The sequence below is a fragment of the Phaseolus vulgaris genome, chromosome 8 (genome assembly GCF_000499845.2).
Source record: "Phaseolus vulgaris cultivar G19833 chromosome 8, P. vulgaris v2.0, whole genome shotgun sequence".
Lineage (NCBI taxonomy): Eukaryota > Viridiplantae > Streptophyta > Magnoliopsida > Fabales > Fabaceae > Phaseolus > Phaseolus vulgaris.
In genome coordinates, this window is record NC_023752.2 from 8,570,376 (window position 1) to 8,588,335 (window position 17,960).

The following is a 17,960-nucleotide window of genomic DNA, read 5'->3' on the forward strand; positions in this document are numbered from 1 at the left end:
GAATTTCTTGATTACGCAATGCATTTCATTCTTCTTTTCTGATTGGATCGTATACCCTTTACAATGTCTCAGATTTATTAGTTATAAATAGCTTTTTGGATGGTTTAACCATCAATCTCATCTTTGTATTAAGTATTTAAGTAATATGTTCCGAGTAGGTGCAACAGAGTGTTATATGCTCTCTTTTATCTTTGATTTTTAAGCAAAGGTGGGAAAGGGTTCTATTATTTGTTGCAGAAACAAGCGTAAAGAGAAGGTGCAAACAATTATGACTAACAACATTGTCAATGCAAATAGTGGTAACTAAGTTCTATTGGATACCTATGTTGAACCAAGTGGTATTCAATGTTTTGAAGAATCCAAATCCTTTGAAGGATGATGAAGCCTCTGCTTTGCTTGATGCTACTGTGCTGGTTTAAGCTTTGTTCTGGGGTAGTTTAATGTTGTAATCAACCCTTAGATTAAATCTCAAAGCAATTAGCATCTCAATTTTAACAAAGTAAAATGTTTTTCAAACTAAGTTGAAACAACCGATTGTTTTGTCGAAACAACCGATTGTTTACACTTAGGTGTTTTGAGAAAGTTTGAAAACTGTTTTTGAATGGTGAAATTTTGTTAAGTAACAAAACAACCGATTGATTCGAGGAAACAATTGATTGTTTGTTTTGAAACCATAACAGAAAAACTGTTTTCTTAGACTGAGCTTTAAATGCTTTAACTGAATACGCTCCAGTCATTAAATGCTTTGACCAATCTGTTTTAAATGCAATTAAGAGTTTGTTAAGATTTGATAACAAACTATATTCTTAGATATATTCTGAAAAACTGTTTTATGTTTTAAAAGAATCTTGAAACAAAGTTTTGATCTAAGAGTTTTTCAAAGAGTTCTGAGATTGCTTAAGAGTTGAGAGATTGATCAAGGTGCTGAATAGGATTCTACTTGTATTGATTTCAGATATTCATCTATAACAAGTGTAATCTTTGTAAACTACTGAACAATTCGTGTGTGTGTTTTGTTGAGATTGGCTGTGTGTTCTTGAGGTGTTCAAGGTCATTCTCATGGTTGTGGTGTAAGTGATCAAGTGGTGATTGCTTAGTGGATATCCTCAGGGTTTCTGAGAAGACTGGATGATGGCAAATTCATGAAGTTCTTCTTGAATCATGTAAGAGATGGTGCGGAAGCCATGGATGTGTGTGTGCAAGATCCTCCTAAGAGTGATGTTGATCTTGAAGGTGCATGGTGTGTATGAATATTGGGAGGTTCGGCCAGCCCAAGGAAAGGTGAAGGATGTGAAGTTTAGAGCCTAGAGTTCTAGGGAGAAGCAAAGCTTGGCACAAAATGGCAACATAACTTTACTCACAATAAACTTGGAAAATACAAGAGATAGCCTTCCTATTTATAGGCTATTAGAACCGTAAAAGCTAAGCTAAGTGTAAATGAAATGAGAGCCAAATGAAATGCAAGAATGACAAGGCACATGGCACATGGCACATGCTCATGACCGGCCAAACAACATACATTCTAGAATGTTCACTTATTTATGCTTTCTACACTACTCTAATTACTAAGCACCCCTAATGGGCCTCCATGTAACAATTACAAGGTTTCCCAAAACTGTAGCTTGATCCATGTGTGGTGAGCTAGACGGTCTAGGATTCCTACTAGATGCTCCTTATGTAGCCACTCCTCATTATGGCTTAGACGCTCCTCATCATAGGCTAGACGCTCCATTTGAGACTAGACGCTCCTTAGCATGGGCTAGACGGTCTAGTCTTGGAAGCTTTGGCTTTCATAGTGTGGTGAGCTTGGGCCCTCCTCCATCACTGGATGTAGCTCTTGTTTGGAGTGAACCAGTATAAACAACTGTGTACAATCTCTCTATCCCTAACTCTTTAATTTCAGTTTGTTTGTTGTTTGCTGGTATAAACAACCGATTGTTTCGAAGAAACAACCGATTGTTTTTTCTAGTATTACAGTTTTGCTTGCTGTTTTGGCTACCTGAATTGCTGATCAATTGGTTTCTAAAATAAGTTCATTCTAGCTTTGAAAAGATTGCGAAAACCTCTTTAAACAATTCACCCCCCTCTAGTTTAAAGCCATCTTTTCTAACAACCTATTGTGCATATCTTGGTTTAATCTAAATGGGCATACAATAATGAGATGAAGGATGAGTGTTAAAGGAGGAATTTGGACAAAAGAAAACACATGGGTGGAGAAGTCACAATGGTGTTATGTGGACCTGTCCAATTTTATCATAATTTGAAGGAATTCACAATTGCCAGGGCTTCAACCATTGCAACAACAGGTGAGCAATTGCTTGAACTTCAACCAACGTAGTTGTTGTATTGCGAGATGTGAGTTCTTTCCAGTGGTTTCTTGGTTTAGCTAGTTGTATTGGTTGATGAGACACAATAGAGGTTTATGCTTGTAAATTGGGTAGGATTATATATACTTGTCGAGCATTATTTGTATGTCTTATACAGTTTTACTTGGGTCCGAACTTTGATTTTATATATAAGGATTAGAGTATCCCTAAAATGTCTATCAATTTATTTTATTCCTTGTTGAAAAGAAAAACGCAATGCAAAATAGATTTATGAATCATGCAATTTGAAAATATATTTCAAATTATACAATTCAAAAATATATTCGAGATTGTACAATTTATAATGCATTTCCATATTACGTAATTGGAAAAAATATTTTAAATGAATAATGATTCTTTGACACTAATATTTTTTCCAATTTTATTTTACAACTAAATATATTATTATTTTATTTCAAAATTTTCTTTATATTTATTTTATTAATTAAATATAATATTTTATTAATAAATGGAGTTGTAAAAGGAAAGTGAAAGAAAAATAAATGTAAAAATTTTAAAAATATATTTTCGAATCTATAAATATATCTAGATTATACGATTCAAAATATATTGCATAATCTAAAATACAATTTTAAGTTTTAAATTCCAAATTTCACAATTTTAAATAATTTTCTGGATTAGACAATCCTAAATATTTCTTATCCATAAACAACTCGAACTTTTTCACCAACCGTAGAGGTGCAAGAAGAAAGTATAAACAACTTGAACTTTTCCAACAACCGTAGAGGTGCAAGAAGAAAGTACAGGGGTACTTAAAGAAATTTCCCAATTATAAAGATTAAGTGTTGGATTTTTGTATTTGAAGATATGATCATAAATTTTCAACTTCATCATATAGTACCATCCTTGGACTATAAAGTACTATACGTTAATATACAAAGGAAAGATTTCCCATTCTTCAATTTTATTAAAATTCTATAAATATGATTTATGAGGATACAATTATAATATCTCATTATGACAGTTGGTTTTCCCATAAGAAAAGTTAATTTGTTCAGTGTCCTATGCATTAAGTACATTATATAGAAAAGCATAGCACTAACCATTAATGTCCCGTTTTAGTTATGGTTCTTCCTTTCTAGACATTCTAAATCTAATAGGCCTTTCTTAGTTGAATGTGCAGAACCTAGAGTTAGCATTGCAGTGATATTAGTAGATAGAGTTTGTAATGCTTTCAATGCACATGAGTGAGAGATATTAATTAAACACTTGCACAGTGTTTAATTACACATAATAGAACACTTAAACCCTAAGGAAGAGATAGTAGTATAAGATCTGCTCTTATCATGCATCAATCAATCCGTTTTTACTATAACAGCAGAGTTTCCGCTGCTATTAATAACAAAACTACCCATCATAAGTTATGCAATGGTGAAAAGGTGACATTTCCACCCAATAACCATAGCAGTTTCCAGAAGAAGTTTATAGTTTTATTTGATCATGTTCTCTTTGAACCATTTAGTGAATATTATGAGATACTATGTAATCTTAGAACAACCTTGCCACATGGGATCCAATAATATCAAACTTTTACTACAATGGTTAGTACCATCTCAATGAGACATAAATGGGTAAGACTTTTGCATTTCTAATTGATGAATTAATGACCATAGTAATACATGTTTTGATTTTGATTTAGTAGGGAGCAATGAATTATTTTGCTTGAAAAATAAATATATCCTGCAATCCTTTGCAATATATAAGAATGGATCTAAATCATAAAGTTCCAATTTGAGAGATGAAAAGCAAAGAAGAAAGATTTTCTCATATCTCAACTTATAGGATTTTTGCCCTTAATACTATTCTCACAAATATTTGATTACAGTAGCTTTTTGTTTTGTTGATGAAATTAGTCAATAAGTATAATAAACACAAGATAATCAAGTAGTTAAAGGATTCAAAGCCAGAAAATCCATTTTCATGATTCATGGAAAAACCAAACAAGTATTTGGACTATAGAAATTGAGATTCTAAAAGTTCACATTTCTATTTCTCCATCATTGAAAAACAAATTTTCTATATGCTGCAAATATGCAACATTTTGTCCTCATTAAAAAAAATCCAATTTACTTGGATAATCTATGATGTCGTTCTCCTGAAATCAACCAAAATTGTGTTTACATGTTTCAATGAATGATTTTTCTACTTGTTTTGTTTTTTTCACAAATGAACTGATATATAAAACCTGGTCCATGTTTTGCTCAACAGCTACCTAGTGCTGGTCTGAGAATGCAAGGTATGACTTCTCCTTCTAACCAACCAGTACCCAAACCCTCCAACAAGAAGTAGAATAATGAATCCATCAACTCCTCCAGCCACAACCAACACCCATCTTTTCACGCTATGCTTATCGTGATTTTTACCAGTTCCCTTTGGGACCTTAATCATGTAACTAAATCCAGTGCCTTTATCTACCTGTTTGAGACCCAGCACTAGTCTGTAAAGATAACATTCTGCTGTATCTGTGCTTGCGTTTCCAAAATATAAAGCAGCAGCACATTTACAATCCTGTAAGCACAAATCTGCACATTCTTTTTTGCTAATATTGACCATTTTAGTTACATTTTTAAGCACACTACTTATGTTATCAAGTTCTAGCATTTCTGCCTCCTTACCATTGCAAAACCCTCCTGAAATGTCCCCGCTGCAATCAGCACCACCCCTGTTTTCATTTGTCAAAAGCTGAATACAATAACAAGAATTGGAGAATGTACATACCCCATAAGGTCTACAAGAAATTGGAAGATCACATGTGCTGTTAAGTGCTTGAAAAGATGCCTCAAAATTTCCTTTCTCAGGTGAATAGTAATAGAGGCCAAAGTTTCCTGTATCATTCTTCAGTGCTAGAAATCTTAGCGGGTGAATCCCCTCTGATGGAATTTGTGCAATTTTCTTGTACTTGACATCAAACAACACCAGCCCTCTTGAACTCAGTTTGACATATGTAATACTTCTATTCATGGAAGGCTGAAAACCCCAGTAAGAATACCTCAACTTACCATAGTTCAGATACATAGCAACCTTCTTGTCCTCAATTTCAAAAGAATAGTAGAACAAACTTGAGTTGCTTTGGGGAGATGTCAAGCGAGTTGCAATATCAAGTTGCTGACCCCAGAGCATAACATCTGTTGGAAAATTGAAACTCTGCCACTTTATATTTTTCAGTGCATCTACAAGCACTAGATTGCCTGACCTCTGTATCTGCAATCTCTGCCTCGAAATTATTCAGTGCAACAAATCATACGTTAGACTCTGTGCAATTCAGCTTAATTGACAATGAGCAATAGTTATATACTATCTCCTTTTAAAGACTGGGATTTATCATATACTCTGAACAATGTGTGAAGTCTCAAAAATTTTAAATTAATGGCTGGAATTTTTCTCGGTTGAAAAAGAAAAAGAGTAAATAGTGCATGCACTAACAGTGTAAAGGATTTTAGCACTTTCATTTCATTCCATCAAATGACATTGTCTTATGATAAATTTATTGACTTTTACAGTAAATTTCCTTAAACATGATACCAACAACTATTTCTGATTGGTGGATAATTTGAAAACAAATTTACACTTACAATTAAACTCTAGAAACAGTATTATGCAACCCATTTATTTATTTTGTGTAGTGATAATTATTTGAATTGATAATCTATCTAAATAGCATGTTCCAATGGCTAAATCTGCATTCTTGAATACCGAAGCTAAGACTCAACTAGAACCATTGCATTGGTATGTAAAGTGTCACAGTTTTACCTTCACCCCCTGTCCAGAAGTCCCAGTCTTCCATCCCACTCTCTCTTTTGGACCTTTCAGCCTTAAATCTCCATCCATAGTGAGCTCTAGCAAGCATTTCTCAGTGATGTAAAACCTGGAGTAATGGCCAGAATCCCAAACTTTCACATTCCCAAGGAAAACTTCCAATGAGCATGAGTATTTCCCATTGATGGCCTCAATGCTCAATGCTACTCTGAAATTTGGAGCTGTCTGATTGTTCTCCACAAGAAAAGCCCTCCCTTTGAAATCCATTTCATACTCCACAGGAACTGCCACCATGAGTTGGTAGCCAACACCAACACCGGACTCAGAAAAGGCGTAATTGAACAAGAGAACAAGGAGGAGGAGAAGAAAAGGTAAAAGCTTCATGAATGAAAACAACATCAAGTTTTCCTTTTTCACTTTTGGAAATAGTTTTTGATTGTTTTGGGAGGTGGGTTTGGAGTGTGGTGGTGTGTTGAGGCCAGAATTGATGAGAGGAAGTGAAGGAAAAGGTAAGCATGATTACTGAAACTCTGCAAGACCCACCTCACACCTCCCACTTCCGAAAAGTGTTTCAGCTTTCATATTGTTCATTGCCTTAAACAATTAGTACCAATGAATCCACCATGTGGTGGGATTGCTCATTACAAATACTGGGGAATTGTTGGTTTTCTATTCTCTTCCACAAACTCTTCTTCAGCTTTATGGGCTTAAAAAAACCATAAAGTAACCACCACTTTGATGGCTGGACACAGACTTTCGCATGTGAGAGTTCCTAGAGTGCGTTCAGTTCTGACTAAATAACGTCATTCGTCAACGTTTTCTTTGGATTATAATTTAGAAAGTATTTTTATAAATTCAAATACAAAATAACGAGATTTAATTTTGAAGAAGGAAAGTTTGATTACTTTCCAAGTGAAAATATTTTTATCAGGTTTAATCCAAACATTCATTAATTCTTCCATAATAAAAAAATTATTGTTATTAAAACAATTAATAGTTATGCAAAACGGACTAATATTAAACAGTTATGGATTTAATCATAATTTATTACCGGTGCCTAACTTTCTTTAGCTTGTCATCTAATTATTGTGTCAGGTCTTTAAAAAAGTGTGTTTCTATGCCATTGTTGTAACTGGCAAAGTTTTATACAAGTATGATGACATATTATTAAATGATAGAGTAAGACTATGTATAATAGAAATGATGAATATAGTAAAAAAAATTGACTGATAGTAGCTAGCATTTACAAAAATTGAAAAAGTAATTAATAAATTAATGAAAATAATAAATTTTAAACACCACATTTAAATTATTCAATAATTTCAGTTCAAAGGAATTTACTATTAGACACTAATGCATATGTCCTTATTTTCTTAACATGACAATTGTAAAGATTAATTATCATTAGAAATAATAATTAATATAATTTACTTCATATATTCAAATTACATCAACATGGATCCCTCTTTTCCACCCTTAATTAAAGGACACAAATTAAAACTAAATAGTTAAATTTAAAAATTGAAAATACATATATTTTACTATGGTTAGATGATACAAGTTAAAAAAATTAGGTTGATTAATTATGGTATAGAAATAAGATTGGTTAGCATGGGGTTTAGTTTTGTTAGAAAGTAAAGTGAGTGGGTTATGTTGAATTGACTTTGAGCATGCGTGAGAGGGATATTGATGTGGGACCCAAACCGTCTAATTCTGTTGGTTCAATTGAGTGGCATTCTTAAATGTTTTCGAAGTGGGCGTGCAAAGTGTCATGTGAGGCTTTGATTGGTCTTATGAATTTGGTCCTATCCTCAACGCTTGACACGTGGATGAAACCCTTTTACGCCACGTGTGCAACTTCTGCTTCTGCTGACACTGCTCTTACGGTTTGATGACATGTTGGCTTGGCTTCCAACTTCCGAAATCCAAACTATCCTTCCTTGCAGGCCTGTGTTGTCCTCTTTCATGGTATTTTTTATATTTTTTTAAATAAATTACATTTATTAAATTTATATTATTTTTATCTTTTAAAAAAATATAAATGAAATTTACGATCAAATAAATTAATTTTTTTTCTTTTAAAAAATATTTATAAACTTATTAAAAATAAAAGGCATCACTTTTGATTTAGATTTTTATTCGTAATAATATATTAATGAGATTCTTTTATTTAGTATATATACTTTATAATTTTATTTTATATTTATTTGTATTTTAAATGTTTTGAAAAATAATAAAAATAAAATAAATATTAAAAATAATTATATAAACATTTCAACAACAAAACATACACTTCTTACATTTTTAAATAATTACCCACTAAGTTTTACATCATGACTTATTAATTTTTTTCTTAAAAAAAAACTAGTTACCTCGATTTTCACTTGAATAAGTAATAAAAAAAAAGTGTATGTAGGACAGAATTATTGAATATATTCTTTTAAGTAAATAAGTTTTACTAAAAAAATCATGTATTAGTGGCAGTTTTAATATGACAGTTTTACAAATTGTCACAATTATCTGTATAATATGACAGTTTTATAACCGTCACAATTTTTTTTCAAAATATGTCATTTTGAACCTTCACAATTAGTTTTCAAAATATAATACTCCCGCGTTTTGTTCCTGCTACACTATCCTTCTTTCCCAATTTTTTTTTCGAAAAACTCAGTCTGACCCTTTGGAAAGCTTACACTTTGGAAACCTTTCACTCTTTGAAAACCCTCTTCACTATTTCACCCTTCACATAGAACCCTCTCATTACCGCAAACTCTCCTTCACACAAAACCTAACACTTCTCATTGCCGTTGTTGGTTGTTTCTGCCATTGCCGCCGGCTTGAACGATGCCTTCCTCTTAACGATTTCTTTCCATGACCCCTCACTGTCAGCCATCACTGGTTCATCGAAGTCCCTCATTCCTTACATCAAAGACAACATCGAGAGGTAACTTTCTTTCACTGATTTTTTCTAGTGACTCTCCTTTCCCTAACCCTCTCTTTTCTGAGACTCTCTATTTCCCAAACCCTCTCATTTTGTCACTCACTCACGATCATTCTTGCATTCACGATCTCATGTTCATTCTTACTTTTGCACTCACATTTCCACTTGATTATACCATTCGACTTCCAATCAGAATGGAGAACTCCCCTTTTGTGTTCTTCAGTGCGTCAGTACCACTTTCGCGTTATTGGTAAGTTTAATAAAAAAAATATAATTTAGGGTTTCTGACTTTTGTTTAAAATTTGATTTAGGGCTTTGGATTTGTTTAAGAAATTTGTAACAGATAAATATTATTTTGCATTGCAGATTTGTTTTTGTAAGCACTGGAAATTCTGGCATGGAGATTGCGCTTGATTTGGCCAATTTTGGGACCAAAGCTTCCATCGTTGCTCGCACTCTGGTACACCAACTTTTGGATCAAATATATGTGATTACTAAATTTTTTTATTTTAGTTTAGGATTTGTAATAACTAATAATAGTTTTATACAATTTTATTAACTTATAAATATGAACTTATGAACTGACACATAAAAATTAATAACCACAAGAGAAATATTTTCAAATTATTCATTATATTTTAATTTGGATAAAAAAATGTGTTTACATTTTTTATATGTGAGGGGCTTAAAATCTAACTGGAACCAGTATAAGAAAATTATAAAACTACGAAAAAGTTCCAATTTATTTATGTATGCAATATGAATTGATTTTGGCTTTCAGAACATTTTTAAAGAGATAAATAATTCTATTTTTAACGTGTGCTTTGATTTTTTTCACACAATCATTATTAGAAGTTTAAATTCCTAAACTTGAAAGAAACAAGAAATGAATATTGCTTATGAAAGGAGTTGGTGAGGTAAAATTCAAAAGAAAGCATAGGATAATAAAGCTTGGTGCTCATTGTGTGGACTGAAGATGCTCGTTGACTTCATTGGAGGTATACAATTACAAATTCTTTTCCTCATAATTCTACTGTTTAATATCCTTTGGAAAATAAAAGGAGAATAACATTCAATTGGGTATGGGTTATGCTTTAGGAAAGATCACACTTAATTGGCAGAATGTTGGGTTTGGGAGATTTTTTGTGGATTATGTAGGTTCATAACCCTTATATGTTACTAAAGTGAATACCAGTTTTCAAAATTTTATCTTGCTTGTGCTTTGGCTGTATAGTTGCGCTTTGTCAGTTATTTATGAATGTTATAATCTTGAGCCATGCTTTCAGCTTGACATATCCAGGTAAAGACCCTAATCTCTTGGAGCCGGGGAATGAAGCATTTTCTTGTTTGATAATAGTTAGTTATAGCATGTTGTACCTTATTTGATTGCTCCATTTTTCAGAATGCTTAACCAGATGATAAATTGAAGGTTGCTTATAGAAAATTTCTTGCACACTCGCTGGCAAGGCCAACAACAACTAAAGATGTATGTGGTGTTCCAATTGAGTGCTTCTTTGAAACTGTTATAGTTGTAAAAGGATCTTTTAATCTATCTACTATATTCTTTTATTGTCTAGGATTCAGTAGAAAAACTAGCACCCTCGCGTAGCTTTCGAATTGTTTTTGGCACTCGAGAAAATCGTGAGTCCATTACTTGGTGCACAATCATTTTTCTCAAAATTATGAATTTGAATTCTGAACATCTTTCCCTGTGGTTGCAGGTTTTGCCCTGTCCACCTTGACCACAACTGGTGATCTTTCTGCCAAGAATGATAGGAATGATAGGTAATATGATTGCTTCTTTAGCTTTATTTGGTTGGAGTTGGCCATGTGATAGTTACTTTTTGAATTGCACACTACATTTTTCTCTTGTAGAGAAATATATGAAATTTTAACTCAATACTCTCGCAACATTTCCTCCCTCTCCCTAGACATTTCTAGTGTGAAGGGTTTCTTAACTCCTATGAGTTTTTCTTTAGAATTCTTGATGAATGTCCATCATATTGTTCTCTCTTCATGTAGGACTCGAGCAACTCCATTTTCCATTTATAAAGATTTAGTTGCAACTAGTGAAACTGATCCTCATCAGCCAAACTAATCGCACTTTTGGCGCACACTTGGAGCTCGAGCTGACAGAAAGAAAGGAAAAGGAAAACAATGCAATTCCCGACAAGTGAAAATCTTTCAAGGTACTAAATTTTCAACCTTTTGCCTGCATTTCATGGTTGATCATAATAATCTTACAAAATTGTACTTAATTTTTGGGTGTGTGTTTCTACGTTCATTTGATGCCCAATTTTGGGTGCGTGTGTACAAAATTGTATTAAATATTAGATATTAATGAATAGATGATGTTTCAAATTTCTCAAAATTGCCTAGTTGTTTTAATGACTTCCAAACTAGCTGATGATATCATTTTTTTCTTGGAGTTCTTAAGCATATTTTTTTATTTATTTTGTTTCTTCTGGTTATTTATTACTTTTTCTTTTACGAATTTGATTATAGTGTTTTTTATAATTATAATTTTTTCTTTTATTTTATAATTAATTATAAACATTCAAAATCACTAACTTCAAATTATTTATTTCAGGCGTCAGATACTCGAAGCGGTGATCCATCACCTAATAAATTAATAGGATCAAGGGGATAAACAATGTGTTTTAATTTTAAAATATGTACCAATTTTTGAACAATTATGTGTATTTTAATTTGAAGTTATGTATCAACTTTTGAATAATTATTTGTGTTTCAATTTTCAATCATGTATCAACTTTTAAACAATATTATATGTGTTTTAATTTTCAATGCAATGAATGAAGGCTTATAACTTTATACATTATTTCATTTTATTAGTATTTTATTTTTTTATTATGAAAATATATTATGTTTATTTAATTGTGCAAACCAGAATATAAAAAAAATTATAAAAGAAAGGTGGATAAAATTTATTTATTTAGAATTAAAATTACGACAGTTAAAATGTCACATTATACCCTACATAATGGTGTCGTAATCTTCTTCAATGAATTAAATTGCGACAATTATAACTGACACTACTTACATATAAAAACCGCTACTTTAAACATAGTGTTAAAGTGGCGGGTGTTGCAGCGAGTAGTGTGAAACCGCCACATTAAACTTTGTGGCGGCCAGTTCTATGACGGTTTGAGAAACTGCCACATGCATATATTGTGGCAGTTATAAATGCCACTTTATACGAAAATAACCGCCACAATATACACTGTTTTTTGTAGTGTTTGTAAATTTTAAAATATTTTGTAAAACATCCACAATTATGATGTGCTAAAGAGGAATGTTTCCTCATGAAATTCGATTCAGTGTGCAGTTCCCCTAAGCACATAATATTTAGGTAAATTTATAAAAATAGTGTAATTTTGTTTGTTTTTTTCTCAAAGTAGATAATTTTTTTTTAAAATTACACAATTGAGTGTTTTTTAAAATACCTTTCACATGTTGAGCTATGGTATCCAAAAGTGATATTTTTATGAACTTAGCTAGTTTTATATACTTAGAATACAGATTGTAATTTGGACAGAAGAATAGATGATTTTGTTGAAACAGTCGATTAAAATGCTTAAATCATCCATGTGTTTGTATTTTTCTGTATTTTAATCTGTTAGATTATTGAATAAATCAATTAAATGAGATTGTATTGCTTTCCTCACATTTATCTTTGAATGTTAATCTGTTAAATTTCATTTAATCATTTTGATTTGTGACATGCATAGTTGTTTTGGTCTAAAAAGGGACCTGTTACATTGTCATTGCTTGTTAGAAAGCTACAACTTTGACCAAGTTTTTTTTATTATTGAATAAATCTCTATTCCAATAAAGTAACTATCTCATCTGAATTAAAATCTCTACATTTTTGTTTTAACTTCAAAACTGTAAGGCAGTTACAAAACCTCTGTCATTCTCACCTAATTGCATGAAAACTATTAATTCAAATTAAAACCAATTGATTGCATAAATAAATCTCTAATTGTATTTGCATAAGGATACTTTTCTCTCTTCTCCTTTTGTAGGGCAAAACGATGGGATAGAAATCAAAGCCTCCATGAACTTGTTTAGAACATAAAACTAAAAGGGTTTTTTTGAGAGTTTATCTACTGGCTTCTTCTTTTTGTACCCCTATATTTTTCTTATTGCGCTTCCACAATTTTAAAAATTCCAAAATTGATCTTGACCTTTTATTTGGAAAAGGGCACCGTGGTGGAGTGTGCTACAAATTCATCAATCATCAATCTGGAAACGAATCATGTTGTTTTCTAGATGAGAAGGTGTTCCAGAAGCAAATTGTTAATAAATTGTTGATTTTCGGATTGCTGAATTTGGAAGCCAAATTTCTGTTATGGATTGATGGATCTGGAAGATTTACGGATTCCCCAATTTGGAAGATTTATGGATTCCCCAATCTGAAAGATTTAAGGATTCCCCCATCCGAAAGATTTATGGATTTCCAAATTTGGAATGTGAAAATACCAATGCAGATTCTTGATTCCATAAAATTATCGAACTGCATTGTCTGGAATACTAGATATAAACGATATAAACTGCGAAAACGATAATCCGAGACAATACTGACCACCACCAAAAGAAACACCTTCCTGTACTAAGAGATGGAGCAGCGCCGACACTGTTTAGAGATAAATGGAATTCGTGTGTGCAGTTTGTGGGCAAAGAAAGAAGAAATAGTAGTGTGGGTCTTATGTGCATTTTTTGGGATTTAAAAAAAAATAATAGGGTTACTTTTGTCTTTGCATAATATATGGAAGTGCAGGAAGAAAAACATATGGGTGTAGGAAGAAACTGCCTTATCTACTTTACATTTTTTTATATTCAACGTTACGCCTTAATATTTTTTGGACCCCAACCAAATATAGCCCAATAGTTTAACTTTCAAAGCAAATTAGCCCAGCAGTAACTTTGAGCACACGAACTGGCCTAAAAACCCTACACAACCCATTTTTTTTCTAAACTAAAAAATATTATATTTTTAAAAGATATAAAATATAATAGTATTTTAACTTAAATAAAACTTATTAATTAATTTTTAATTATTAATTATAATAAAAATTTAATATAAAAGAGTAATAATTATTTTAATTTACTCAATTAAAAATATTTGTTATCATCCTAAATATTATTTTTTAAGTTTGACAGTGAGGATTAATTCATGGGATCATAACTAAAAGTTATTTCTAGAAATCAAATCTGAAAGGACATCTTTAATTATTTTCTTACTAGAAAAGATCATGAAAGAGAGTAAACATTTCTCATTATGAGATATTTTTTTAATAACCATCTTTCTCATTTCTAATAATATTTGAAATATGTTAAATATATTTATGATACTTTTAAGCAACATTTAAAAAATATAATTTATAAAAAAAAAATTATTTGGACCCAACTCCCTTACAACATCTCTAACTAACAATTCCATCTAAGATTTTCTACTGTGTTTTTAATAATATTTTAAATTTTCCTGTGTCATGTTATAATCCTGGTTTTAGAGAGTATTTATAATTTTATTTTATTTTCATTAAGTTTTTTTTATGTGAGATTCAAATTAAAATGATATTTTTATTAAACTATTGAAATTATCCTTATAATTTATCCCGTCATGCAAGCATAGCAAATTACATACCGTAAAACCGATTCATAGGGTTGAGATTTACATCTACTTATGTATAATGAAAGATTCTAATCTCTAGTCGATGTTGCATCTCCAACTTATATTAAATTATAATCCATTATCATTAGATAAATGGAATGTCTATACAGATATGTAGTGCTTTTAGATAGAGACATGCCACATGCATGCTTACAGGCAAGTAATTTTTTATGATTAAATGAGTTTATAACAATTTTTAATAAAGAAAAATATGAAAAAAAGAAATTTAATAAATTAAAATTAATGAATGCATGAACTAATTTATAAACTATTTAAGTGAATGGTCAGATAAATAAAGTAAAACTGATTTTCACTAAGGATTGAATTTGAATTTTTAATATACAGTACTAATAGATTCGACCTTTGATTCAGTATATTAATCATTTTGAGTTTAACTTCATAGCTATCTAAATTTAATGTGGAAATATTAGTACACTCTTATGTTCTCAATATCAAATACATCAAAGTATACTAACAAAAAGTCATTGAATTAGATATTACTCCATTCTATTAATATAAGACACTTTTTAATATATTAATATTGTATAATAAAAATAATTTAGTTTATTTTGAAAACAATATTATCAATGTACTAAATTTATTCTCATTACTATTTTTTAATTATTTATTAATAATTATATATTCATAACATTTTATAGACTATACTTTGTTACAAAACATTCTGAAAAAAAAGTAAGAAAACACGTTTGGTTTAATAGGATGACAACTATAATCATTAAATAAAATTAATTTTAAAAATAAAAAATAATTAATTATTATATTAACTAAATTAGATATTATTTTATAAATTAAAAAATTATTAATATCTAAATTAGTTTATATTATTTATAAATAACTTTTAAGTTAATATCTAATTAGCTATTAAGGTTTTATCTACCAATTATTTAGATTTTAAAATTAATATCTATAACATTGATAGCTAATTAGATACCAATTTAAAAACTATTTATCAATAATAAAAATTAATTTAAATATTAATAATATTTTTAGTTTCTAAAATAATATATAATTTCGTCAATGTAAAAATTAATTATTTTTATTTTCTTTTTAAATTATTTTTTATTTAATAGTTTTGTTGTTGTGGATATTGGACTTTTTTTTTCTTTCAAAATAAAAAATATCCAATATTTGTATTTTATATGGGAACTTTGTAATTATTAATAAATAGGATGTAATATTAGAACTTAAATATAAATATTGTAATATATTTAGTTTGGACACTTATTAATTATAGTTTGTTTTTAGTTCTAAGTATTACTTTATCCCAATTTTTAAATAACTATTTTAATTTTTTTTTATTTCTTTGTAATATTATGTTAGTTTACATATTTTATTATTAATATTTCTATTTTTGTTACAATATTTTAATAATTTTATTATAAATATAAAGTATTTATCAATTTTATTGATCATTAGTTTTTATCAAAGGACATTACTGTTTTTCAGTAAAATCTTTTATTGGAGACATATTAGTTCACCGAACTTTATTCCGATCTAATTTTCAAGTAAATCAAGCTTACTTTTAAACTTTTTGCACCTTTTTATTTTTTTAAGTGGTACAGTGGAAATAACAAAATTGATTTATACAACCATTTAAAAAGCTTCAATCTGATAAGTTAAATTAAAAAGAAAGCGGACTAGATAATCATGCATTAAAAAAACACATTGTTTGATAAAGTATTACATTATAAGATTTCTTTACTAGTATAATATTTTTCTAAATTTTTAATATAATTATTATGAATTTACATTGATAATTAATATTTCAGTAAAATTAGTTTAATTTACACTATTATAAATTTTAATTTTATTTTAATTTTTATAAAAATTCATTGTATATTCTAATTTTTCATTTGATGACAATGTAATTTTCTCTACATATAAATTTTTGTTCGAATTTTATTCATAGAAGCCTCTTTTAATATAAGACCTAATAGTATTATTTAAAATAAAATAAAAAATAAAAGGTTTATAAATAAAATATATACATTTATTCTTTATTTTATTGATAATTTTATTTTTTGATGATTCTATTGCGGTGCTAGGTTTAGTGTAGCAAGGGAGCAAAAGTCTTTCACAGCATGACAGTGAATGAAGACGCTTACACACTAAGATTATATATACAAACAATTCCCTCAAATATAAAAGTGGCAATCATAGTGTTTTAAATGTTGTCAGAATGCAACGTCGCTTAGCCACAAAACTCGCACTTAAGCTGTTGCATTCTGTGGCTGAAGTCATTGCCTTGGGACTATGTTTTGTTCTCTGTCTCTGTTATTATTGTTTCCCACTTCATAATAAAAAGAAACAAATAGGGAGTTTCTGTTTCTAAACTCTAATAAAGAATATTGTTACGTCTCAAATTACCCTTTCTTTTCTCACTTACGTGTATAAGTACTACAATATATAATAAAGAACATTATATTATATATGTAAGCTGCTTGCTGAATCGATTCTGAACTAACTTCGAACTCAATAATCTGTAGCTGCTGCATCATAACGTAACGTTTTGGTTACATTCATTTACTATATATATATATATATATATGAGGAATCTAATCTAACCTAAGATAAGCTAAGAAATTGAAGCCTCGTCAGAAAGAGATTTGATTGGTGTTGGAAAGATAAGATTCTGTGTTCTTGGAAGGGTTTTAATAATTGTGGATGATCATCTACCACCCAGTCTTTATTTAACAGATAGATAGAATATGCAGCTGTTTGTGATGAAAAACAACAACAACATGATTGATGTTGTTGTATATATAACCATGGAAATGGAATTATGAGTTCCTTTTAATAATGTCTCGTGTTTTGTCTCATAACATAATCGGTGACTTTTTCTTATCATGACTTCCAATATATCAAATTAATTTACATTTTTAATTTACATTGTTGTTATTGTAACGTGATAGACCTTCCAGACTCAATTGTAACCCAAAAAATATGAACTCAAATATAAACAATTTTAACTATTTTTATCCTAATTAATTTTATCATATAGAAGATATCATTTAATTAATATACATTCTATTTTCAAAGAGTTTTTAAATTTATGATATAAATTTCAAATAAATAAATTTAATTAATGTATCAAATTATTTCTAACTGTAAAAAATACGACTAATTTTGCTTATATAAAACCTTACACTTAAACCTTTTT

General features: G+C 29.8%; 1 protein-coding gene across 1 annotated transcript; it reads right to left on the bottom strand.

The window, feature by feature from the left end:
- Positions 1–4,349: 4,349 nt before the first annotated feature.
- On the bottom strand, positions 4,350–6,905 carry LOC137826856 (PAN domain-containing protein At5g03700). Its single transcript, XM_068633004.1, has 2 exons — positions 6,138–6,905; positions 4,350–5,597 (listed from the first exon to the last, which is right to left on the bottom strand). The coding sequence occupies exons 1-2, from the start codon at positions 6,540–6,542 to the stop codon at positions 4,596–4,598; spliced, it is 1,407 nt and encodes a 468-aa protein (XP_068489105.1). The 5' UTR covers positions 6,543–6,905; the 3' UTR covers positions 4,350–4,595.
- Positions 6,906–17,960: the final 11,055 nt, after the last annotated feature.